The sequence below is a fragment of the Brachyistius frenatus genome, unplaced genomic scaffold (assembly GCF_029030835.1).
Source record: "Brachyistius frenatus isolate BFR_SWC_R1_liver_20210118 unplaced genomic scaffold, ASM2903083v1 Contig_9, whole genome shotgun sequence".
In the NCBI taxonomy this organism is placed as follows: domain Eukaryota; kingdom Metazoa; phylum Chordata; class Actinopteri; family Embiotocidae; genus Brachyistius; species Brachyistius frenatus.
Genome location: NW_027210608.1, coordinates 5,660,398 through 5,687,124, shown reverse-complemented (window position 1 = coordinate 5,687,124; position 26,727 = coordinate 5,660,398). Strand labels below are relative to the sequence as shown.

General features: G+C 43.5%; 1 protein-coding gene across 3 annotated transcripts in view; it reads right to left on the bottom strand.

Annotated features, from left to right (window-relative positions):
- Positions 1–26,727, bottom strand: part of LOC138616273 (SH2 domain-containing adapter protein F-like) — a 127,271-nt gene that overhangs the window by 81,733 nt on the left and 18,811 nt on the right. For 2 of the 3 annotated variants that reach the window (XM_069690472.1, XM_069690473.1), the window contains exons 1-2: positions 22,400–23,159; positions 4,989–5,121 (exon numbers count right to left, since the gene is read on the bottom strand). In XM_069690472.1, coding sequence (XP_069546573.1) covers positions 4,989–5,121; positions 22,400–22,831 — 565 coding nt within the window. In that variant the 5' untranslated portion in view covers positions 22,832–23,159. Of the gene's footprint in view, positions 1–4,988; positions 5,122–22,399; positions 23,160–26,727 lie in introns of those variants that run through there. The other variant, XM_069690471.1, reaches the window with a different exon arrangement.

Genomic DNA, 26,727 nt, shown 5'->3' with positions numbered 1-26,727 from the left:
GCCTGCCTGGCTCACCGGGAAGTGTGAAGACGAATGAGTGTTCATTGAGAAACTAGTACTGCAGGGCTCGTCCTGCCCTACTACTAGTCCAGCCCCCTTGTACTTGTCAGTGTAACAAGTCCCAACAGCTCCAACGATGTACGACGGAATGAAGTCAAGTGGAGCGGATGAAGAAACATCACAGGAGTTGATTCAAACTATTCTTCCCGCAATGATTAGACGCTGCTGCTCATGTTAAAGGAAAACTGGGTACGGCCATGCTGAGAGCTGAGGAGACGTACGCGTGTGTGTGTGTGTGTGTGTGTGTGTGTGTGTGTGTGTGTGTGTGTGTGTGTGTGTGTGTGTGTGTGTGTGTGTGTGTGTGTGTGTGCGTGCGCATGAGTTACTGTGAACACATCTGTGTCTATTTGTGCGTGAAAATGACACCAAAACACAGAAAGAAGTTTCTGAGCAAGTGTGAAAGCTGTTGCACATACACTCTCATAAAAGACACAAACTGTAAACACAGTTATGTCCTCACGCCACAGCACAATGAGGGGAAAGAGCAGCACGCACGTTCGTCGGACTCGCACGGACACAAAGGTAGCACACGCAACGGCCGACGCGTGCAGACACGACAAACATCCGAGGCACTCTGGAAACGCGCAGACGTACGGAACGCTGTGAACACGTCTGCGCGTTTCCAGAGTGCACACGTGCACACGTCTACACAGAAGTGCAGGTGGTGCAGTGAGCTGCGCAGCGGCCGGCAGCCAGTGCGGAGGACGGGGTGGGGTGGTGTGTGTGTGTGTGTGGGGGGGGGGGGGGCTGGCTTTTCAGGTTAAGGAAGTTGTGACATGCCCGTCTAGCAGGCTGATAAATCAGACAGCTCAACCTCACTAAGGACGGCTCTTGGGGGAAAAAGACACATGGAGCGTACAGCACATGCACACGAGGCATGAGCAGAGGCCAGTTGAGCTCGCGCACACACACACGCACACCACACACACACACACACACCTTCTGTTATGTAAACGGCTGTGGCACTCTGCGCCTCAGGCCTTACATGCCACACCTCCTACTATGTGTTCGCCTTTGTGTGCTTAAGGTGTGAATGTTGTGTAATCAAGGAATTATAATTGTATCTTCAAAATGACACCTCCGGTTTTGTACAGAACTCTACTTGAAACTTTTCAAATAAAAACACGTCCTCTTGTGTGACTGCATCGACACAGTAATCTCGTTGAGGTCTGCGGGCTTTCAAATGTAATTTTGGACGAATGAAAAACAATGAAGGAAGCACGACTTGGAAGAAAGAACAGGTGCACTTCAGCAGAACGGTGTGCCTTGAAGTTAATTTCCTCTCTTGTGGACAATTAAGCTGCGGAGGATTAGTTTCCCTGAAAGACTGGAAGAAGACTCTGCAATATTTTTGCATATTTCCAAAGCCAAATGGCGTCCAATGAAGAGAGTCACGTCAGTGTAGGAAGACTGAAACAAGCTTTAAGGTGACTCCTGTCTATAATGAATGGTCCTCTTGTTCTTGTATCGCTTGCAGTAAATACATGGTAATGCATTATAATCAATATCAATGACATCATGAGGTTGCAACGGCTCATGAAATGGAAAATGCAAAGGAGAGGGCAGGAGTTTCAAATCAGCATCGGAGCACACGCGCTGACCTCATACTTGCGGCTCACGAGGATGTCAGAGTCGGAGAGCACTTACGTCAACTGCGACATCATTGTTCAATCTGAGGTGCCTGAACTTTAAGTTAGGAAAGAAAATTGTGCACAAGATTTTAATGACCTGCAGCAGTATTACAATGTAAACAACACGTTTATCTAATCTCCTAACACCAGTAATTACCTTCAGGTCATTTGCTATACTGAACATGAACTGGCTGGCGGGTTTTTATTCGAAATAATATCCTGGCACACAGGAAGTGATTCGTCTGAAGATGTCATCAATAAAAAGTCTGCTGAAAATCACTAAAAGCTGCAGATTTTCAATCTTCTTCACTTCAACCTCCTATGATGACACTATTATTTTGCAAATTGTATTCCCAATATTTTCTCTGGATAGTTGCTTGTCACATGTACCTAAATGTAATTATGGAGACTTCTCAATGTGGGTAATTAGTAATGGAACAGGTGAGTCACATTATTGCTTTACAGAGCAGCCTACTACTTGATCATCACCAAATCTCTGCTAAGAGCAGTGCTAAACCACAAGTAGTGACTCAACACTACAAACACCAGTCTGAGGTGCCCAGTTCCAACGTGTCAAAAAAAAAAAAAAAAAAAATGAGCTCCAAATAAGGATATCCAAAGATTTATATCGAGGTAAAAAGTTATAAAAATCTATATGAATAATGTGATTGATCAGGAAATCAAAAGTACTGAATTGGCTTTTTTTTTTTTTTAATTCAACTTGACAGCAGCTCTCAAATAAATCGTATGCAGAAACTTGAAACCTACTGGCTGTTTGTGAAGATAAACTTCAGAGCATGTGATTTATTTCTGCCCATTTCTTGGAATTAATTGGGAACATGTTTTTATAAGAAACTGCCCTTTACACACCTTTGAGTTTTACAAGTAGAGACAGTTAAAAGTCCATTTTATGAGGAAGCAGACTGACCATTTTATGAATGGTATTAATTTGGTTGACAGTAATTAAATAATTAAAAACTTGCTCTGACAGCCATAAATAGAAAAAGTTTGTGTTGCGTTGGCATGTTTGGGTGTCCATCTGCACCCATCTGTGAAAGCAGGAGCTGAGGAGAGAGGAAGGCTGTTCGAGCTGCAGCTCGAACAGTCTGAGAGCTAAAGAAAACTCGGTTATTATTCGCAGCGCAGGTTGTCACCGAGTTAAAAAAAAATTAAAAAAAATTAAAAAAAGACAGTCTAGCCTGAAGAGTGACAGAAAGAGAATATGAAAGAGAGCAATAGTGACAGAAATTGCCAGAATAAGAGGCGTGAGGTCCTTTCTTTGCTGCAGCGCAGCAGTGCATGCAACATCTCCTCTTTCAACTTTTTAGGTGACTAAATTCTGAGTGTGCAGTTCTGCCTGATCAATCTGCTGTCAGAATGAGAGATGCAGCAATTACTCTACAGCCATAGCCAGTATGCTGATGTACTGGTGAAGGCGTCAGGCCTTGCACAGTGGGAGAAAGTGAAAGTGCCTGACCCTCATTAAGTCGCTGCGATACCCTTGGGCAAGGCATTTAACCCCCTCACTGCGCAAATGCGGCTAAACTGGGCACCATTCAACTGTGAATGTGTAACCGGGTCAATTTGGAGGAGAGTAGTTCTTTTTTTTAACAAAAAAAAAAAAAAAGGAACGAAAATGAGCATTTGTGCTCAGTGTTTCTGCCCCAGAGACATTTATGTTTGAAGAAAATTCATTGAGGTGGTTCAGTCACCCATTATAATACATTATACTGTCACACAAATGTATTTGACTTGGATATTATGAAGGCTATAATCATGAATTAAGATTACAAATCCACTCCATAGTCATAAAAATGGCCTAAGTCACTTCTGTCTGACATTTACTGGAATTATTCTTCACACTATTCTCTAGTTTCCTGTTCATTTTTTGTTTCTTTTTAAGTCTTTATTCACCCCTCATCAAATTTTAAAGATCCAAACAGCATTTTCAGATTAAATGTCGTATTTAATGTGAAACTATCTGTCCATCGTCAGGGAATAGATATGCACGGATCTTTATGAATAATAAAGTGCTGACAGTAGAGCTACAGAGATCCATCTATTCAAAACAACACCCTTCCAAAAAAAACAAAACACCAATCGATGGGATCCTGAAAACAATACCACCTCAGGTTTCAAACACAAAAACAACCGGAGAAATAAACAGAAGACATCATCAGATCAAACAGAGCTCTGCTGCCAGAAAAGTATAATATGCCAATATGGACAAATGCAGAACTCTGTCCAGTTTAATTTCAAAAGCAACAAAAAGCTTGGAATGTGTTCAAGATTCAAGTGATACCAAAAAAGCCTCGTTGAGATTTTTTTTTTTTTTACTGCTTCCTCATTTTGAGAGAGGTGATAAATCTTTGAGTTTTTGTACTCAGCTGCTGAGGGCCAGAGGTCAAACCAGTAAGACAGATGAAAACAAGAGATTGTCCGGAGGCCCATTAAATGAAAATTGCCAAGGAGGGACAGAAACACTCATGTCCTGCCTTAGTGGGAGCAATGGGAGCAATAGGCGGGATGGTGAGACATACTGGTATACGGGAGATGTTGATATGACTATGTCGGTAAATCAAGGCTTTAAATATCTATCTGGTAGTCAATCCCCAGTTCCACAAACATCCATTTAAAGTCTGACATTCATACAAAACATGTTTTGTCACATTCCCATCGTAGGTACTAAGGTCTGCCTCATGTTTTGTTTGCTCCATATTTTTCATCATTTCTCGTCTCTTTTTCTCCTTGTTCTTAGTCACTGCCGTGCTCAGCCACCGAATGAATGCACGGTGACAAAGCTGTGTGGGGAATGTGGTTCGGCTAAATTCTTATTTGTCTCAAAAAACTCAAACTAAAAAGCCTTCCTGGAAATCCCAGCAAGTGGCTGTCTCCACGTGCACACACAGTTGAGCGGAAAAACAAACATCCAAAGAGCATCACTCCCTGTACATACACTGCATCATTTAGGTGATTGTCTGATTTTCAGGGGCAAAGTCGCTGCTTTTAAAAATGTTTTGACATTTTTTGGGACACACGAGTCATTTTTGCTCTGCTGCACCTGTCATGTAAAATGTCATGGGGCCATCTGAGCCTCTTCATTAATTCATACAACTAAAATCGTACCGCATATTAATTGACACTCTACTAAGACATACAACATGAGAGCCATGCTAAGGACACTAATTGATGACGTGTCACATGACTTGCAATTACTGGGGCACCCCCAGTAGAAGGTAGGCAGAGGTGGTAAGGTGTCACGAAAAAAAAAAGTGATGGTTTAAAGTGTTCATCTACCTGCCATCATCTTCTGGGCCTCATATGGCTCCATGTAGCCGTCATTCTCAGTTGTCACTTTTTCCGTGGTGGTCGGAGCGCCGCCAGCTTGCTCGGCGTCGAAAGGGTCTGCATAGTCTTCAAGGATAATGAGCTGCAAGATATAAAAACAACAAAAAACAAGAAATTGTGAGAATGAAGGACAAAAGGGATGAGAGGGATTCATTTCGCCGCTCTGCTGAACACTATAACATGGGTATGGTGTCAGGAGAGATGCAATGACAGATACTGCTGTTGCCCAGGACAGGACGGAGCGATATCCACCGAGGCGAGCCAGAGGATGAAGGGAGAAACACATAAATAACACCCCACCTCTGTATGCCTCAGCACACCACCACAATGCCTCAGCTTTTAGCCTTACAGCACGCTCTCCGCTACTGCTGGTCTCCCTAATTATATGATAGCCATAGTGACAGGCCTACATTTCAAAAGTAGAGGAAAGAAGACCAAAACTGCTCAGCTTTCTTAAGAGAAACAATTTGGCAGATTTATGCTGCGCTGGCAGTGAGCCACAGCTAATTGCAGTCTTGCTTTTTTGCTGAGCATTTTGTGCAGTAGATGGCAATTAGGTGGACGTCCCGAGACCCAGAAATATAGCTCAAACCTTTAGGGAGCAGAGCAAGCCGGCGTCTACGGTGCCTTGGAGGTATATTTGTTTCCTTGAAATGTTTGTGTCATCTGCCGCTTCAAAAGTAAAGTTCTTCCATCTAAAAAGGAAAGAAACTAAAGCCTATCTGAGCCATCTGTCCTCTTGGACATTGGATCGAATGAGGGTGTGTGACTGCTGGAGTTCAGACCAGCTGTTAAGAGAGTGCACTTTTTCCTCTGTTGAGGCTCCTGACAGTCTAGTCCTGCCAATCAGTGGGCAGATGAGAAGGCCACTGCATGTTCTGTAATTTGGAAACATAGCTTTTTTTGTTGTTGTTGTTTTTTTAAAGGTTTTTTTCCTAAGGTTAAAACCAGGGCACAAACATGAAAACACCTCAGCGAGCATGTGAATGTGTACATGACTGGCACTACACCCGATGACTCATGTGTAACAGGAAGGGATTTGGTCTCATTATAAACAAGCTCATCACTCATCTGATGGATGGGGCCGGGCGGGGCAGACTGGAGGTGGACTGAGCCTCCTGCCCGCCGTGCTGCGCCTCCACCAAAGCCAGCTTTCCCGAGAACAACCGCTGTCCGTCTTTGCCACAGAGAGAGCACACTCCCCTCAAAGCAAACTCCATATGCAGGCCACCCATGAGAGTGCCCCACACACACACACACACACACACACACACACACACACACACACACACACACACACACACACACACACACACACACACACACACACACACATTTGCAACAAAAAAAAAAGATATCTTGAAAAGTTTTAAAGTCTTAAATGCTACAAAGTTCACTAAGGATCATTTATAAGCTGTTTACTAGACAGAGAAATGCTGGCACATATATCCCCGCACAGATCATCCCCTCTATACATGGATTAGGCAATAATAGCAAAGGAAGTTAAGTACCACGGATGGGTTCATTGCAGCTACCGTGTGTTAAACTGGCTTTCCTCAGTCTTCCCTTTCCATCTGTTTTGGGGAAAATAACTATTATTATGGGTTCCTCATATGTTTTGCTTCTGTGAATTCAAGCGCGCGGGGGGGGGGGGATCCAAAACAAACATTGTCCTGGTTTGTTTTTGTGCCACAAAAATTATACATTTTTCACTCGCAAATTTGATAAAAAAAATTCAGTTATTCCGATAAGCTTTGCAGCCCCCCAAAAAAATTATGCATTCCAACCGCAGCGTCATTACCATCTCACACCTTGTTGCACTGAAACTCAGCCATCAGTTATTACATAGTGTGCCAAACCCAGCTCAGATACAGTGAGCACAGCGCAAACCTAGCAATAAGTCACCCTCACGTCCAAAAAACAATGACTCATCTAAATGAGAGCGATATATGCTCGTGCCCATCTCACTGTGGTCCACATACTGTAGCAGAGTGGCTCGAGGTTTGAAACCAAAATCCACAAATGGCATAAAACACTTTAAATGCTAGATCTTACACTTTCTGCACATTATCTTGCCTCAGATTAGGGGTGGAACGGAGTTACCGCTCGGTTCATACCATGGTTTTGTGGTCCCGGTTTTCGGTTCAGTTCAGCACATTAGTGCTTTCCATGTACTCGGCAAAAAAAAGTGAACAACTGTCTGCCTTTGCAAAATTCTGGCTATAAGAACATAAGGAACATGAAACATCCCTGATTGTCAAATCTGAATTAAAAGGACAGATGTAAAGAACATCAACATTAAGTGAGAGGTCAGAAAGATGCTCACACTCTCCAAAAAGAGGGCCGTGTCAGTAAAACGGACCTTTTAATCTCCCACTCTAAAGGGATGCATGTCTGTAGCGAGAGCTGTGAAGGCTGTGCTGGACAATTCTTTGACAATTCCCTGTCGTGTATGCTGCTCCAGTTTGGGAATTACGGTGCTGCTGAAGTGTCGGCAGGATGGGATGTTATAGCTCAGTTTAAGTATTTTATTATATCCTGAAATCCCACATCCTCCACGACTGCATAGGGCTACATACCTTTAGCTATAAACACCCCCAGCGCTTTAGTTCTGGGTTTTGCCCCATCTGAATCTACATGGAGAGGCTTTTTAAACGCTGCTGGAAAAAGGAGTTGCTATTTCCTACCAGCCTCTCCCCTCCCAGCGCTGTCCAGAGACACACCGCGGTGATGTCTGCTTAAACGGTTCATCACATTGGAAGAGTTGCTGCTAGCATAAGCAACACGTGTCGCACAGTTGCTTGCACACAGTCAGCGTTTTATCAATCACTTTTTTTCTTCCATCATCATCATCATAGGTAACTCTGACCCCGTAATACTGGATTGAAACGACGATGGCGGATGTTTCACTGGTTAATCGGTGCGAGGCATTTCTTTCCTATCATAGCGATTCAATTTTTTCTTCCGCACATGCCTCATAGACTGCTTCCAATGACCCGAACAAAACCGACATGGCCCCAACAGTGACCCGACATTGATATGTAGATACAGATGAACGCAATCCACAGTTTCCAGTCACTGAGCAATTATGTGAAGGTACTGGGTTTAATTGTTTGGGCTCAAGGGTACTTTGGTAGATCCCCCCCCCCCTTTAGATCACAAACATAGATTATACAGAGTACTGTATTTGCACACAGTAATGTTTTAACATAGCTCTCTCCCTGAACTGAACCACCTTAGTCCTTCATGCACCTTCATCAAGGGCCAAAGGATGTTTGGGCATGTTTCAGGAAATAATGGCAATTACTTATTGAGTTATGTGTGGAGCCACTCCAAATGCATGACATCATCCTTTTGCCTTTCCTGTTGACATAATGTGGGACAAATATAGGCCGGGTGTGTGACGAAAACTTCTCACTGGATTGGACAGAGAGATTAAATGCAACCATGGATAAAAACCAAAGCTTTCATTTGACATTCAAACACTACATTTTTACCAGTAGCTGGGGACTGATATGCAGCCATCTTTCAGTCCTCAAGTGGTTGATATTTATTCAATTTTTCAACTGAATTAAACTTGATTTATACAGTAGGGCGGCTGTGACTCTGATAGTAGAGTGGGTTGCCCACTAATCATAAGGTTGGCGGTTAGCAAGGTCAAGGCCTTAAAGTATTATAGAGAGGAACCCAACGATTCCCACATGAGCGACAGAAGGGAGGAAAAACTCCCTTGTAACAGGAGGAAGCCCCCGACAGAACCAGACTCAAGGAAGGCGACCATCTGCCTTCACCGGTTGGGGTGAGAGAAGAGCGGAGGGAGAGACAATAACCAATAAACAGTGGGCGGAGCGGTGGGGAAAAGCATCACAGTTTGGAGGCATACAGCTCTGAAGCCAGAGAAACCTGAGGAAAGGTACAGGGAGAGAGAGGACGGGGAGGAAAAAGCACCGAGTATGGGAGAGAGAAGACAAAGTTAATGGGATGCAATGGTGGCATGTAAAGGGTAAAGGAAAAGAGAGACCAGAGTAGAGGTGCTCAGTGCATCATGGGAGGTCCCCAGCAGCCTAGGCCTATAGCAGCATAACGAAGAGATAGAGGGCCATCCTGAACTACTGTAAGCTTTATCAAACAGGAACATTTGAAGCCTCATCTTAAAAGGTAGAGAGGGTGTCTGCCTCCTGAACCCAAACTGGAAGTTGGTTTCACAGCAGAGGGGCCTGAAAGACCAAAGGTCCTGCCTCACATTCTGCTTTTGGAAAACCACAAGGAAACCTGCACTCCGAGAGAGAAGTGCTCTATAAAAAGGACAATATGTATAAGATAAGATATAAATACGTGGCTTGGGGATTTTAGTTGGGTAATGTCTAAAGAAAAGTGTTAGGTACACGAGGGCCGAAAAGGTCAAAAGGTCAACATCGGGCTCAACCAAATTATAATGCTGCTCGTTCTCCAAAAATGAAACATACTTCTGCAATCAGCGACAGGTGGCTCTTGTTTGTTCTGCTCCGTTCTGTATTTGGACGACCCTTTAAATTATTCAAACATACAAATATTCTGTTTGGAAGCTACAATCAAGATCTCTGTTGGTCTGATTTAAGGAATACATCCACAACAATCATGCTCATTAAGGCCCCTTCGTCCATGCTTAAAAAACGGTTGCAAAGACCCGTCATAAAAAAGGCATTTTACAGGCACGTGTATATTTAACTCTTTTTCAGCACCGGGCTCATGTTTTTATTTTGGTCAGCAACACAACCTAACTTTTCTTTTCCCATCAAAAGCTAATTTAAGTTGATGACAAACCTGTTTCCCCGTCTTCCTACTGTTGACTAAAAATGAAACAAGAAGAAATCAGTCATGGCCGGATGAAGCCGTCTCTTTCCATTTCAGTTTCATTTTGAATTACAAAGCAAATGTCTTACAAAATATCTCAATATAAGCGTGACTCATGTAAGTTGTTTGTTTGAGAAGTATCTTATCATCAAGGAGGGTTGTCTGAGCTCCAGTATACGGTCATTATCACTTCCACCCAGTGTGACATTCATACCTTTACAAACCGGTGACGTCTACAGTCTTTTATTGTCGCCCACAAGCAGGAGAGAGCATTATTCAGTTTAGCCTACACAGACTCATCTTGGGCATCTGGGGATTTGAACCACCAAGAGTTTTGATCATCACCCTGCCCCTGCAGCCTACATCATGTTAGGGTGGAGGAGGTGGTTATTATTTCCAAATTGTTCCAATGTGTCCTTCCTGTCCCACTGCAGTAATGACTCCTCAACAGCAGTGAGGAGAGGGGCCCTAGAGAGCGGCGGCGGCGGCGGCGGCGGCGCCTGGGAACACACCATCTGCCTTGTGGCATGCCAAGGGTGTGTCAGGACTGCAGCCAAGTCACGAATGTCATGAAAGTAAAATTCCCCCTCCTCCTCAGCACAGGACTGCAGCACCTCCATATATCTGGTCTTTGCTGTGGTGCAAGTCTATATGAATCCTACAAAGCCACCTGACGGGTTTAGGCCAAGTCCCTGTGGTAGCCGGGTCTTTCACTGGTCTGCAGCATAGAGAGAGAGAGAGAGAGAGAGAGAGAGAGAGAGAGAGAGAGAGAGAGAGAGAGAGAGAGAGAGAGAGAGAGAGAGAGAGAGAGCTCAATTACTTTCATTCCACGACTCAGATCCTGGTTGGCCATGTCTTACACCTGCCAGAGTTTTGGCAGCTCGCAAAGGAGATAGGAGCAGACTTCTTGAAATGCACCGCCTGCTGTCAGGCGATCACACCGACTTCAAATCAGTGGGAACACGGGGAGAACATTAGCAACGGAGGGAGACTATAACAGGCACCTGCCACTTTGGCTCAGCGCTCGACCAAGCTAGAGCTTCTAGGATTACAATTCGATTGGGCCCCGGACTTCCATTAGAAGTGAGAAAATACGGGGCTGCGATTCTCCTCCTGCACCCTTAATGCGTAATGTGGTCAGCCGGTTCATCAGACAATCAAGAGCAAAAGAAGAAAAATTTCAGAAACTGCATTAGTTGAAATTTGAGCACATGGATGGATTTTTGGTTTAGAAAATAGGCTGCTGCATTTTAGAGCAGGCTGCATGTCCAGTGTTGGCATTTTAGAACAATCATCAGTCGGAACGATGGCAATAAAACGGCAGATGTTTTACCCGGGCGACAACCAGATGTGACATCTTCAATTACATTAAAAAAAAAAAGATGAAAATGAAGACTAGCATCACTCCTGCTGAAAACATGCACACGGGACTATGATATTAATGCCTGGAAGGATTGAATGCGTCAAGCGCCAGTCAAGGTTGAAGCCCCTCTGAGACGGACGGAAAAGTCAGCATGCCGGAGAGGGAGGAGGAGGAAAAGGAAGGAAAAAAAAGAAAAAAAGAAAGAGGACTGACGTGTGTGATTTATGTCTCATGCCACAAGGGATCTCAGCCACTGATAACCTAATGCAACTCAGTACTCAGCAGCTCAATTGCATTAAAGCATTTAAAAAAAAATGTTTTAAATGTGTCGCTCTTGCTCTTTTGTTGTTCGGTGTAACAAAAAAGAAAACATGCCGCCATTGTGAGGACAGACAGTCATGTTAAAGAAGGGAGGGGAGATGAGGAGGCACAGATGAACCGACTGACATCTGTTTACTCCTGTTGGGTGAAAAAGAAAATGTTCAAATGCTCATGTAGAGCCAAACTCAGGACTCGAAGTACCTCTGCTACCTTTTTTTCTAGAAAGAACGTTCAGGAGTAGAGGCAATTTCCCTAAAGGCAATTTATTTAAACAAAAATGGTCGCCACTTTTGTTGACATAATACAATTACTACCAATAAGATACTTTCATGTTTCTAAGAAGCGAGCACAAATCTGTTTAGAATTCATTGAAGGCCCCTTGTGAAGACAGAATCCTGCTGGGTCTTGTATCTCCCGAGCAGATTAGGCAGACGGAAAACTGGCTTCGCCTCAAAAAGGAGTGCATTTCCCACCATGCAGACCTGACATTAATGAAACTTTATTGAAATATTTCCTAAGAAACACGGTTGCAGCTCCAGCATTTTGCCTCTGCGGGCACTTTGAAGAGTGATGCCCCTCCTTTAAAGGCCTACTTAGGGAGTCTGCAGACGGAGCTAATCAAATTAATATATTTGCTATAAAAGCGCTGTTTCGCAATCAGTCACAAGCTACTGCGGTCCATGCAGCAATGAAGAGCCACTTCATTCGAGATTAAAAAAAAAAAAAAAAAATCTGCTTATTTTCAGGTATATTGATTTGCTTTGCTTTTGATCTAATTGGAGAATCATTCAAGAGCAGCAATTCGATGTCAGTAAGCACGCTACTCATCCTTGTAAATCAACAACGACGACAAGGGGGAAAAGAAATTGTGACTTCAGGGAAACAAGTTAAAAACCTCATACACCTCTTGGGGACATGTACAACCGGATACGGTAGAAAAACAGGCTTCGGCTTATAAAGAAAGCACTTCTACTTTCTTTTCATACAACCATCTAGTGTCGCAACATCTACCACGAGCCTTCCCCTCGCTCAACCATCAGTTTTGCACATGTCTTCCTCAGAGACATCTGTGCAGTGGGTGTCGACTTATTTATTACCCACCCCCCAGACACACTCGCATATACCCGCCCCTTTAAGATTTAGACCACATTAAATGCTGGTTCCTCTGATCTCTGCACTCTTGCCCATGTGGAGCGGCGTTCGCACGCCACCAGGGTGAAGCTGCTTCTATTGGCACAAGTTATTTAGGCTGCTGCTGCTCCCAGTTTGCCTGAGAATGCTTCCAGATGCAGCAAACAGCGATGCTGATACCGTGCACCACACTTCAGTGGGGACAAAAATCCGCAATGCGAGAAATAGTTGAGCCAGAAAGAAAAGAAAGCGTAAAATATCATCTAGTCCCCCACATCACCACTGCGCTGGGATACTGGGCATTTTCAAGCTTTCATGGCACCTTACATCCAGTATACAGCTGGTTAAGGTCATTTGTCAGAACCCTTCGCACACTTATACACATATATACATACAAAGTACAAACATGGGAAACGATTCGTCCTTGCCCTCAATTAGGATGTCTCATGTTCGTTCAAATCATTCAAATCAGTTTCAAAAGTCATCCAGTCTGCCCAAATTGATACTCGTGAGTTCTTGGGCAATCACAGAGAACCTCCAGAAACTCTACTTGGAGTAAAATAAAATAGGAAGTTAAAAATAGGATCATCATCTGTCATTTCCCTTTGTCGTCATGATAGCTGTCTTTCTTCTTCTGCCTTTATATCAGTGCAAAAAAACACAACAAAATGAAACTACTGCTGGTGACGCATTTGATGGAGTCATTTGTCATATATTTATGACAGAATTCTGTTAATACAAGATACCACAAGCAGATGTAATTTACATGTTATTTTCTCTAACTTTCTCATTATCTACTGAAGCTGTACAACACTTTTTTTCCCCCCCAGGAAAGCATGAATCTGCCACTGCATCCTCCACTATGTAAATACTGTGCAGACAGCTGCCACTCCGCAACGTTAAATATTTTGCCTCTCGGTTTCTTTTGAGAAATTCCAATGTACAGTTTAACAGAATCTTATTGTATAAATTCTGGACTATTGCCTTTGCCTTGTTCATATCTTATTATTTGCCCCCAAAAGCATCTTTAAAAGCCATGAAGAGAAAACTGCAGCATCCCAGAATGCCCCCGTCTGCAATGTCAGCCCTCAGACTTACTTTTGGTGAGACTTAACACACAACATCGCAACCCAGACATCACCTCAACAACAATACGGCTAAAACAATTACTCTAATTATATTAAGCTGTCTTGTGTCTTCCTGAGGGAGGATGTCTGTATTTCTTTATACGTACAGTGTCCACAAAATGAACACATTAAACAATAGCTTGTTTTCAATTATAGCGACAAAAAGCTAATTTTTCTCCTGAAAAAAAACAATTACGTTTTTGGGTCAAATTTGACCCTAAAAGCCCCGAGGGAACAAACATTTTGTGTCATTTAAAAAAGGTCAAAAGGTCGCAATTACGAATTGGATCAATTAACCACACAAGATGTATTTTGTGTGTCACTGGGACTCCTCAAACAAACCGACTAAACTGCGCTGAGGGAAACTGTTGTTCCCCCTCATCCACTCCTTACAAAAGGTGTAATACTCTGGCTTTCACACTTTTAAACGGCTAAATGCGCCCCCTTACTTTTCAATAAATTCCTACAACGGCTGCTCTCGTCGCCTGATGAATTAATGCGTCTTTTGTCATCACCCGAGGCGGCGAAGCACAAAAGCACCTCAGCTTGTCCCGAAGGACCTCCTTCTTTGAAACACACGCCACGCAGCCACTTAAGACCTCCAGTGGAGAACTAAGAGGAGGCCGCGGGTTGCACCCTATGAAGGTGCTCTTAATATGCGACAGATATTCAAGATTAAGTGCTTGACGACACGCTTGACAAAATCCAATTTCCTTTCTCTGTCCCCCATCCCTGTGTGATAGATTTATTGGCAGTGTTTCTGCTACATACAGTAAGCGGTGCGGCACAAGAGTCGAGAATAATTCAGGTGCCACGACGGAATGTTGGAGTTTTATAAAATATGATAATCCTGTGAGAACGAGCAATTCGTCCTCAACATGACAACACCAATTTCCCACTTCACTACGGTCTGAATTCTTATGGAAATACTGTTTGAGAATGTGGTCGTGGGCTGCAAAGAGCAATAATAAAGTTGTCTGCCCACTACACACACACACACTAGTATGCCGACATATACGGTGGTGGACAAGTTGCTTCCTTTCGCACTGATCCCACAACAACACTATTGTTTACCACGGCTTCTATAAGTTCAAACTGACACAATTAGGAAAGTAGGGCTTAATTAAAAACACGATGAGGTCCACTGGGACAGAAGCTTTGATTTTTGAAAGAGTGATTCATCGAGCGGGGAGGAAACGCAAGCCACAGTCTGGCCGTAAACGAGCGCTGGAGATTTTGTGATGTTATGCGAGCTGGACGTCATGATTGAGGCTGGAAGCTCTGTGGCCTCGTATAGCCTCTGTGTGGTGAGGATGCACTGAGGTCCCAACACGTCGCCTACACTGACAATAGAGCGAGCGCAGGGTGGAGTCCCACACCGCTGCCGTTGCTACGTGGCTTCCCACCTCTCCGAGCAGGACAGCAAATGGCGAGAAGGGCTATGTTGGGTCTGAGTGAGGGACAATCACAGGTCTGTTTCCACAAAGAGCCCTCAGTGGTGCACGCAAACAGCTATGTGCCATCACCATTTGTCACTATTTCCGACATCCAGATTGCTCAAGTCGAAACAGCCGAGCTCATTAACCCTGGTTATATTTTAGAAAGCTTGCAGCAGCCACAGTTTGCGCAGAGGGGCGAGTGCAGACTTGTCAAGTTAAAAAGGGAATGTCACCAAGTTGTAAACACTTCCTGTCAGGAAGGGAGCACTTCCTTAATCCTGGAGCAACCAAGCCATTCCTTATTTTCCACCAAACAACTGCAGATAATGGTTTGCTTTCTCTCCACATATTCCTATCAGCACAACAACTACAAACAATGGAAAAGTTTAACTTTAAGAAACAAAAAGAGCGAAAGGTTACCGTGTGCGAGTAAATAACAGGTCTGAGCAGCATTACAACAGGCTTCAGATCTTTTACTGGACTCATTTCGTATTCACAGAAAGCATGAAATAAGACTCTGGAGTCCGACTCAGAAGAAATGGAAGTGTTTAGCTTCCTGGTGGGCACGAAGATCACAGGGCAGCTCTGTTTGTAAGACGGAAGTCTGGCTGCCTCCTGCAGTGTGACACAAAAGCAAAAGCCTGCACTTACAGCCAGGATATAAAAAGGCAAATCAGTCTCTATCTCTATGACCTCTACGTCATACTGTATTTTGATGCAAAAATAACTACTTGCTAACTGCAGAAATTTACATCGTTTTTACTGAGGTAACGGAGAGCAAAAATAATGAAAAAGCAGCCACTGCCTCATGCAGATCGTCCCTTTGTGTCTCAGATGGCATGCAAACTCGTTTATTTCCTTTTAATCTGTGTGTGACGATCTGCCTGCAGACCAGGGCTCCCTCCTTCTCCATTCAGCTACACACACTGTCATTAAACAAAATAGAGCCATGTGTCTACAACTCCCCAGCGGCCCGAGCTGCAGCGCTCCGGTCTGCAGGCTAATTGTGACCTGGTGGAATCGTACGACTGATGTTCCGGCACAGAGCTAGAAAAGAGCAAATCGAGCAACAAACCCAGCAGACTCCAGCGAGACTATTTAAACTGGAAAGAAGGCTCCCAGATGGAGGGAGGAAAGAAAATAAGCAAACAATGGCAAAAGGCCATCTTTTCCAAGGCCTATAACTTCCATGCACATGCGGTGGGATGGTTGTATATAAAACTTAACCATGACTGGTTATTACACTCAGTGATGCTGGATTACAGTGTCATGATGTAAATGTAATAGGATTTACGGATTTGCCAAAATGATATCTTGATGAAAAGCCGAACCTTTCTGTGCTCAACCATTACATTATGGCTTCCAGCGCATCTTCCACTACAACATGACTTCATACTGCTTCAGGGGAGGCGGGGCTTGAAGCGGAATGCTGTTCAGCTCTGTGCTCCTTCCTTCCTTTCAAAGTGGCCTTCCAGGATTCTTGTTGAGGTCAGGAATGCTTTGTAATGCTCTTTTTGTCACTGGACGGTGAAACATATTAAAAACTGGGAATATGAAACGCGCTTGGAATAAAAAGAACAGTTCTGGGCAGCAGGTAAATAAACCCAAGTATTTTATCGTCTTTAAGTGGCCAGGATGAGTTTGAGAAAATGCTTCCGATGATTAGAATAGTTCAGGAAATACACGGCATTCTTTGACACCTCAGTGGACACTGGGTCAAACTGGAAATCTCACAATCATGCCAAGAATATCATGCCTACAGTATCACAGTGTAGACTGCTATGAGTCAGAGTAGCCATAGCAACACACCAACCAAGTTATTTTACACAGTTTATCATAATTAGCAAAATCATTATCCACTTACTTGAAGATGTGACTCACAATGTGCCCACTGCCACTGAGCATGATTATGAAAAACAACAGCTGCAAGAGGCAAGACATGCACAACACAGCTTTCACACCAGTCTGCTGATTATTTCAACCTGGGCATACAACTGTCACAGCACTGGAACATTACTTAAAAATATGATGTATTTATTCAGCAGGCGTAACTTAAAAAAAATGTTTGTTTGTTTTTTTTTTTCAATTATTTGTTTCAAGAGAACAAATAAACAGTCTTTTGAAAGAGGCCAATCCGCACAGCTACGACATCCAGTCAGGCCTGCTATCAAGCTCCCCAGCCTCCGTCTGATACGAAGAGGTAGAGAGCTGCAAGTAAAAGGGGAGCTATAACAAAACATTGATGGGCTCTGATGTTTTCATCCATTTTCCAGCTCCCTGAAGAAAAGCACTCTCACAGACCCAGGTGATATTGACGTTTGTGCTTGACATTTCTGCTATCACTGGCAGAGATGAGAGCGGGAGAGGCCGGTGGGATGCATTCAGAAAACTCCAGTGATGTCTGGAGTGCCAGGGTGAGAGGCCAAGTGAAGATATTCAGGGTGTGGGGAAATGACGCCGAGCAGAGTTTAGCCATGCACCAACAGACGCCGCAGTCGAACAAGATGCATCTACCCACGCGGGAAGAATGTAGCATGGCAGGTGGTGCACCTGGTGAGGGCGTAGTTAAGAACTTTTTCAGACTGCAGGGCACCATCTCAAGTTTCAAGCTGATCAATTACTCAGCCACATAAATTCAAAATATGCAAAAGACAAGGAAGGAAGGAAGTCGAGGAACTCTTCCGTCGGATATTACAGTTTGGACTGGTATTCAAGGAATTTAACATTCTTTTATTTTGAACTAAAATAACCCATGTTCCAACCCAAAACAGGCAGCTGCACATGACTGACATATAATCACAATTTGAACCTGCATAAACAGTCAAAACGGCCCATCGACTGTCACTGAAGGGTTCTCCATTCTCTGCTACTGAGGAAAGTGGTGTCCTCAAATTTCACTAAAATCAGTAGACTACTTTTTGAGATATACTGCAATCTCAAAAACACACATCCATGCAGGATCAAAAACACAGCAAGAGGAGAAAACAATGGTTTTCCACCTCCGGCATAATCAATTGAAATGCTGAGGGAGGTCTTGCAAAAAAAAAAAAAAATTTAAAAAAAAGTGTGCACAGAGGGAAAGCAAGCACAGAGGAAATCTGTCGATCCAGATGCCTCTGTTGGCTGCACAACAACTTTCTGGGAGTCTGATCCAACTGTATGCTTCTATAGATAGATATGCGAGTTGGCTTGCGGGATCGCAAAGTCAGAAAGACCCCAGGCCCTGCAGGGAGATGAAGTTAGACTGAAACAGCAGTTTCCAAGGTGCACTGGCAGATACTGATGAAGGCGGGCGGCATTTCACAAGGATGCCGCAGCCCGTCATCAGCTCCGCGCCACTGCTTTTGTTTACACATTTTTGGAGTTGGAACTCCCACATCACCTTCGGGTGTCCTTGAGAGAAGTTGTGTTAGTGCTGAGTAGAGCGATGAGCTGGGAGATGAGGCCTTTAATTAGTTCCAAGGCAGGATGATAATTGATCATCTCTCTCAACGCACTGTGCCGTGAAGGGCTTGGCATCATTAAAAACAAAACACATCACAATACCTTGAAAACTGAGTAATGCTCATTAATCTGCGTCAAAATTAAGCTCCGTTATGCCATATGAAGAGTGCAACTCTAAATGAGGACAAAAAAAAAAAAGATCAAAAAATACACAGACTTAAAACGATGTGAGAGGAAACAGAAGACCAAGGAAAATGTAAAAGAAAATATATGTAGTATATAACTGCATGAAACTTCTTTTCTGCCAATGGAGGGTAGTGAATAGAAATGGACTGAGGAAAAATCCCTTCACTCTGCTATTGGCATTTCAGGCATTAGGTAAGCAGTGATATAATTACCATTCATGAGTCAAGTAATTAAAACATCAATGTAACCAAGCAGTGCAGTTAAGACACTTGTGTGTGCTCTTTACTCTCTCAGCAGTCAGCATTTAGTCTGTGCAAGAAGAATTATTACTTAAACACTGATGTGCGTGCGTGTGTGCGTGTGTGTGTGTGTGTGTGTGTTTCAGGCTAGAGATACATGCAATCATTGTCCAGATATAGCTCTTAGTTTGTAGGAACAGAGTACCTGGGAGAGGCGGCTATAAAGCCGTTTCAATATGAAGCATCCCCAAACGAGTCCACCACCCACTTTCAACCTTTTAACACCGGTCGGCAAGGATGCAACAAACTGCAGAGTGCATCCTCCCACTGAGACTGTTGAGTGTCTGTATAAAATGGGGACAATCCTTCATTAACAGCATTTTTAAAATCCTCACCTGGAGAGTTGCTCGAACAAGGATTTACAAACAATTATCAAGACCAGAAACAGCCAGAGAGAAAATCCTCAGCTTCCAGATAAACTGTAATCCTCAAGGTTGAACTCAAAGCCTCACAACAGTCTGTGGAGTACTTACTAAATAGTACAATGACATATTTGTGAGGGGTTTTTTCTTTAAATTTCTCATCTGCTGGTTAAAAAGAGAAATACATATTGAGACTAAAGGTGGGTGATATGACCCGAATTCCCCCCCACCCCAAATATTTCAGGATAATGATATATTTGACAGATAACAAATACATAAATCCATCTATCCATTATCTATTATGCCCGCTTTATCCTATACAGGGTCATGAGGCTCAGCTGACTGTAGGGGAAGACCGGGTACATCCTGGACATGTTGCCACTTCATCACAAGGCCAACACCGAAAGACGGACGCTCACATCAACTTGACCGAGCACGCTTTTCTTTGGACCGCGGGAGGAAGCCGGAACACCTGGAGACACCCCACGGAGGCACAGGGAGAACATGCAGGGGAAGCCGGCTCCAACCCACCCATCACACACCACTGCACCATGATGTTGCCCGATATGACAAATATTTGTTCATTAATTTAAAGAACAAAGCATTGCAATAAAATAAGTGTGATAGTTTTAAAAGTTAGTATAAACATAACAGTCTGCCTTCAAACATTTAGCAAAACAATGGTACTACTGAAGTCGCTCTCCGTTGTGGAACTAAATCCTCCACCACCTCGAAGTCGCTTTCAGCCATGAGTCTTGTTTCTGTGCATAAGTTACGCCCTTAGCGTACATTATATCAGTGTAATGTAATCACGGCAATAAGTCTGAATATTTCCATTTTCACAATTATAATTTTTTGTAATGATTTAAAAAAAAAATAATAATAATGATACCAATATTAATTGTCGTCGATCCGATGTGGCATACTGCTCCTTTTGAGAAACAGTTAACCCTGAAACAAACCAAATGGGACCAAAAAGAGACTCCGAGGCGACGCGTTCGGGAGGTATTCCGGCTGCTTCGTCTCACTTCCCTCTGCACTATGGCACCATTTTGTATTTAAACCTCATCACCTGACAATACACACTTAAACCCTTCTCTCGACATATTGCTTAAGCCCACCAGCTGTCAGTACTGATTTAGCTTGTCCATAACATCGTTCATACTGCTGCGTGTGAGGTATTTAGTCCATACTATGCAATCAACTGCCTGTCTTTAAAAGCCACATGTGCACCGAGACAGAGAGAGGCAACTGTATTCCTCACGTAGGGAGATCTGAATAAGCCTCAATTAAGACAACTATAATCTGTTTAATCAGCATGAACAGCTGCAGAGGCTGGGTGAAAATTTGGGTTTCCGGCTAATTTTGCTGATAACACATTGCTGTGTGATTCTTAAACCTGCATACTGAAGTTCACGAGGGCCGCTGAAAACAGTGGTTGACGGTGTCGGAAAACGAACATCACGGTGGAATACCATTATACGAGCTTCACTTGGTTCCCGATTTCTGCGTTTAGGGTATATGGGAAACACAGATGACTGTCTGTGTCATAAAAACTGTGATGGGAACAAACAAACAAAAAAAGAAAAAAGAAGCACAGTCTGCCTTAAATGTAACACTCCTGTGACAGGCTGCAGACATAGTGGAATATAAATAAAAGTGTTGAATCAAAACCAACTGTGAACTCGCCACATGTCCCAAGACAGGTGCGAAAGCAAACACGAGCGGAGGAGGAAGTAACAAGAAGGTGAAGTCAAGAGGACCGCAAACATTTCGGAGCGCAGTCGTGATCGGGGCACAACCTGAGGAGGAAACAGTGCTCGGTGTGTATTTTCACAGGGCTGCGCTTTTTCCTCTGTTAATGAGCTATGTAGACACTGAAAACATTCCTCAGCAAGATCACGCTCATCTCGCAGCATGTCCTTAAGGTCACTGACACCGAACAGCTCAGCTCTCTCCAAATGAACCCTCTGTATGAATTCCTGAGAAGCCTGACATGACAGCAAGACAGACCGTGAATGCCTTCTGTCTTGTCTGTCTGTTTTCACATTCACTTTAGGCACGTTAAAAAAAAAAAAAATTAAAAAGCAAAGGTGCCAGGCTTGTGGTGGCTCAGAGAACATGGTGCCAACAGAGGCTCAAATTAAAGCCATATATCCATAAACTGATCACAAGTAATCCCCCCCCTCCAAAAAAAAAAAAAAAAAAAAAAAGGCTGCAGGCATCACTGCAAAGAACATTCACTAAATTGATCTGTCTAGTTAGATACGATTAGATTAAAGTCAATGTAGAGGCACCGTGGATAAATCTGGATCACAGTGTTGCTTGGGAATAAGATGCAGATACACTCACATTTCGCCCAGCAGTTGCAGAGTTTGTCTGCATTTTAAACACTCAAAAAGTGAGCAGAAGAGACCGTTTCTCGGTGTTAAAGAGATGTTCAGCTCGCGCGTAGAGTTGTGTGTTGTACAGGACAGAGACGGTTCCCTCCTCAGCACTCCCTGAATTGCAGGTTAGATATTAGACAGAGGCGGATGTCGCAACTTGTGCGGACAGCCGTTGTGATAACAAGTTCAGCCGGTTGTAACGATTCACTCCTTCCAGGAGGAGGTCAAGTGCTTCGTGAACAAACCACTTTAAGGAAAGAGACAGACATCTGTTTTATGATTATTTTTTTTAAAATTGTAATTGTGTGAACTACTGTTAAGGGGAAAAAAATGTTTTTAAATAAGGCTCAAGTGGAAATGTTTACTGGGGATATTAATGAGAAGAAAGGAGAGGACAAAGAAGAAGAAAAGTTGTTGCCCTACAGGCTACTTAGCCACAGGCTAACACTTGGACTAAACTTCACCCACCTTCTCCTTGTTGTCGTGGTCCGACGGAGGTGAAGTGGGAGATTTAACACTCCCTACAGCTACAGCCTGGGTGACTGTGACACCCCCACCCGGAGCCGGGCTGCTCTTTTCGATTGTTTCCACCTTGATAAGTCGGTGCTTTGGTGACACATACTTGATATCCGGCGACCCCACAGTGTTCAAGCTCGAGCCGAATGAAATATTTCCACCCGGAGTGTACGGGTCCTCGAAGTCCAGTTCCTTTTGTAGTTTGTAAGCAGCGAGGATGTCCGGCTGAGCGGGACTCGGAAAGGTGGCCCCGGAGCTTGTTTGTTGGTAGCCAGGCGCACCGGGCGCACCGGTGTGACAGTGTCTGTAGTCCGGTTTTGGAGGCGCCGGAGGGGGTGCTTTGGTAGTTTTGAATCCTAGGTGCTCCTTGAACCACTTGGCCATGCTGCCAGTGCATCGCTCACAAGTCAATGAATGTAGTTTAGTTCCAGCTTTCTTGCCAGCGCAGCCCGAGTCTGGTCGTCGCGCGGTGGGATCCTCGGGTCACACGCGGCCAGGTTCGGAGCGTGTCGCCGGTCTCGTGCGACTCTGGCGGTCCGAGGAGGAGTGCGCAAAGCCGGTGGAGAGCAGCCACAGGCACTTTCTGCTCTGCCCTGCCGCGACTCCTGTCACTGTCACACACACACACACAAACACACTCACACACGCGCGCGCGCGCGCACACACACACACACACACACGCTGCTGCCGCTCTGACTGCCTCGGCTGCAATCGACGTCAGGTTTCCAGACTACGCAACACGGGGAGCGCTTGTGCAAGAGGAACACACGCCCCCTCACAACCTGCCCTCCCTACCTGAGAACATTCACTGCCACCTACCGGACTTCTCAAACTTCTCAAGCTCACTACTGACTACCGTGGTGAACACTGTCGCAGCTGCATGGAAGTGTTGCCAGGTTGTACGGACGCACAATCTGATAAGGTCTTTGCGTGTTGTATGCAGAATTATGAAACATATCTGGGCTACAGGTGAGATGATGCCAGCAGTGGAAGTTTCTCAGACCCATAGTCCCTGACTCCACTTTGTGGACCAGTACCATTTAGTTGGTATGGTTTATGCTGCATTTTAAAGTCATTCATTTTCAAGAATAGAGTAAATGCATGCCCCATTCTTCTGCAGAGTAAACGACATTATATGTCCAGACATTGAATTTTAAAAGGTTTTACATGCCCTTTAGGTACACATTTTCCCCACGAGTAGGACTCAAGGGTAATGTGTCCTTTTCTCATTCTCAGTGCTCCCATGTCCAGATGGCCGCTGCAGAGTGTTTTAATTGCAAATTGCATTGCAAATGACCAGTGGAGAGGATGCCGGAGTCTATATTAACACTGGGCTGTCCTGCTAAGTCCATTATGCAACTCCAGGAAAAGAGCAGGTGAACAGCCCAAAGCAACAATACAAGAAAACATTTCTCTCCAAAGTGTCTTTCAATCTCTTTGACGGATAGGGTCGTGGGATCACATGCTAAACACTAATTGCCTTTGCAATCGGAGGATAGATTAAAGAAAAAGATCCCATTTCCCCTCCCAGAGACGTACTCCAGCGACAGTCTGCATTAACAGGAGTCATGGCTGCAGTGCAGATGCTTTTTATGAAGCAATATTTCTTTTTAATAACACAACACACGCAGCCTTGAGCAAGTCACAGTGTACAGATCAGAGTTTAACCCTGGCAGGCCCTTGGGAGAGACAACTCCATGCTCTATGAATCAAAACAGAATCTATTATTTCTGTCCTGAAATCCTGCCATTGTTGCACTTTGGGCATGCAGAGAAATTTGACCGGGTAATTTCCCTGCACTTTATAGGAATAATTTCACCCAAGGACATTAATCAGATTAACCAGTGTATTGTACATAAAAGCTTTAAAAGACGAGGGAATGGGTTCAGATGTGCCATGGTTTATTGCTGAACCGGTCTTTTTGTTGCCAGTTAAACAATTTCTGTGTAAATGCAAAGGCTTAAGGCTGTTCCGGCTCACACAATACACAGTAGATTTGTATCAGGGATGCATATCTATACAGTATGTGTAACCTCGTTGCTGCATTTCTAGAGATATTTAAGGATTTGTGGTGGGAAGGAGCAGGTGTGTCATTTTGGTTACCTAACTTGACTCACATTACAAATCTTTTTTTGCTCTGTTACAATTGCATTCACTAATTTCCTCCAGCTGCCATCGCAGGCACCCTTTAAAATGCAAATCCTGTAATCCAGTACCTCATAGGATACAAATAGTCTCTTAAGAAGCGTACGCAGGCAGCGCTTGCCAGGAGGAATTTATGTAGAAATGTATAGGAGTCTGCTAGAGCTTTCATACTTGAAATGATACCAGAGGTGCTGGTGTTTTATTAGAACTAACTGTCAATACTTTCAGCTAGTTGGAAGACACAGAAAACATTAAGCAGGGGCAGCGAGTGACAAGTTTGTCTCCCAGAAAGTGGCTGGTATCATAGGAGATGCCAAAGAGGGGGGTGCTGTAGCTAACCCCAGGATAGCCATAGAACCACAAAGAAATTTCCTCAGTTTATTCATGATTATACATTTGTAAAAATGAAACGATAATATTTTAGACTAAAAAATATAAAGCCAACACAGATGACCCTATTTGGCCGATGGACACAGCACACACTGAACCTTTGACCTGACATCCACTTCCTGTGACATGCCTGGGGTGCAGTCAAGTCTCCTGTATAGCTGAGAGGATGTAGTGTCTTCTGGTTCTAAGCCACTGCTCAATCCTCCCTTGTTTATCCATATGTGGGCTTTGTTTTAAATCATGTCTTTTTTTTTTATTGTGCTTGACGCTTACATTTAGTGCACTTACATGAATTTGGACAGGATACTGTTGTCTCAAATTGTTCATTTGAAAGCATCATCCATCAACATATCTGCCGACTTTATTTCGTTATTTTACCTAGGAATGAGCGTGACTCTGTGCCCCCTGTTTCACGCACACAAATACTGATGGCTTCTATCTGGCAGTGTAGTGAAAAGTAAACACTTTTGTGTGGACGTGTACAATTTGCATTGATATAGTGCAATCGCAGAAGCTCCATTTGGACTCCGGTACTTGATGTAGAGAGCTATCAGTTATTGGTGTAATCCTTTGACACTGACATCCACTGCTAATTACCAAGTAGATTGCAGGTTCTGAGCAAACTTTCTTCCCATAAGTCTTTCAGTGATTGGTAAGTTGTTTTGTATACAGCAGGAATTTCACTTGAAAGGGCATGTAATTTACAGAGCTCAGACAAGACGCTGTCTTAGGTTTTCTATAGGTGAACGCTAATGCCTTCACCGGCTACTGCTGACAGCTCAAACGTTTCACATGCAGTGCAAGACATATTATTACGAGTTTATTTTCCCCTTTAAGTCATCTAGCTCTAGAAATGATTCCACAGCAGGATGAGGATAGTGCCAGGGTGAGTGTTAAAAAGAATAAGAGCAATTTTTATCCAGCTATATCAGCCTTATATTTTAGGGCATCATAGTTATATAAATATGTCCTATTTGGAATATACTGTATATTCAGCAATCTTTTATTTTTCATGTTCTATTTTGTATTAGATGTTAAGTCATTACGGCTACATTAATTATTGCACGCTCTAAGCTCTCTGGCTTCATTATTGTAATACCATGTTTTCTTTGCCTCAGCAATTCGCCAGCACAGTCATCATGTGCCATATTAAACCTTAATATTTTGCCAGGCTGGAGTAAAAGTGCCAACTGGACACTTAACAGATTAAAGTTTCTCCTCCTGCGTTTTTAAACTAACCAACAGGCCCTGTCATTTTGGAATAGTTAGGCTGTAACTGTGTCAAATGAAGCAGCTGAAAAGGAATTACTATATGTGAAAAAACACCGAGCAAAACAAATGCATTTTGTACAAATACTTATGATTGTGATCAGTTTGTCTAATACATTTCTCAGAGGTACCAAGCCAAATCCAAGATGATTAAAAAACAGTTTAAAACAAGAATTATGATTAAATTTGGTAGCAAAGTGTCCAAAGAAAAACAGGCATTTTATGCAAGCACACTGCTTGGCTACATTTTGCTGTGGCATGAGGCTGTCGTTGATTGGATGTCACCTAAAAATAGATTTGCAAAAAGACTAATGAATAAACTTGTCAAATGCCCATCACAACAGTTATTAGTAGCACCAAGTGATCTCTCACTGCTTTACTTTTTCTGAATCATTCTCTCTATTTTCTTCTATTTTCTTCAAAGTTTTTCTCTTTTCTTTTCTTTTTCTTTTCTTTCTGCACATTTATTCTCACTA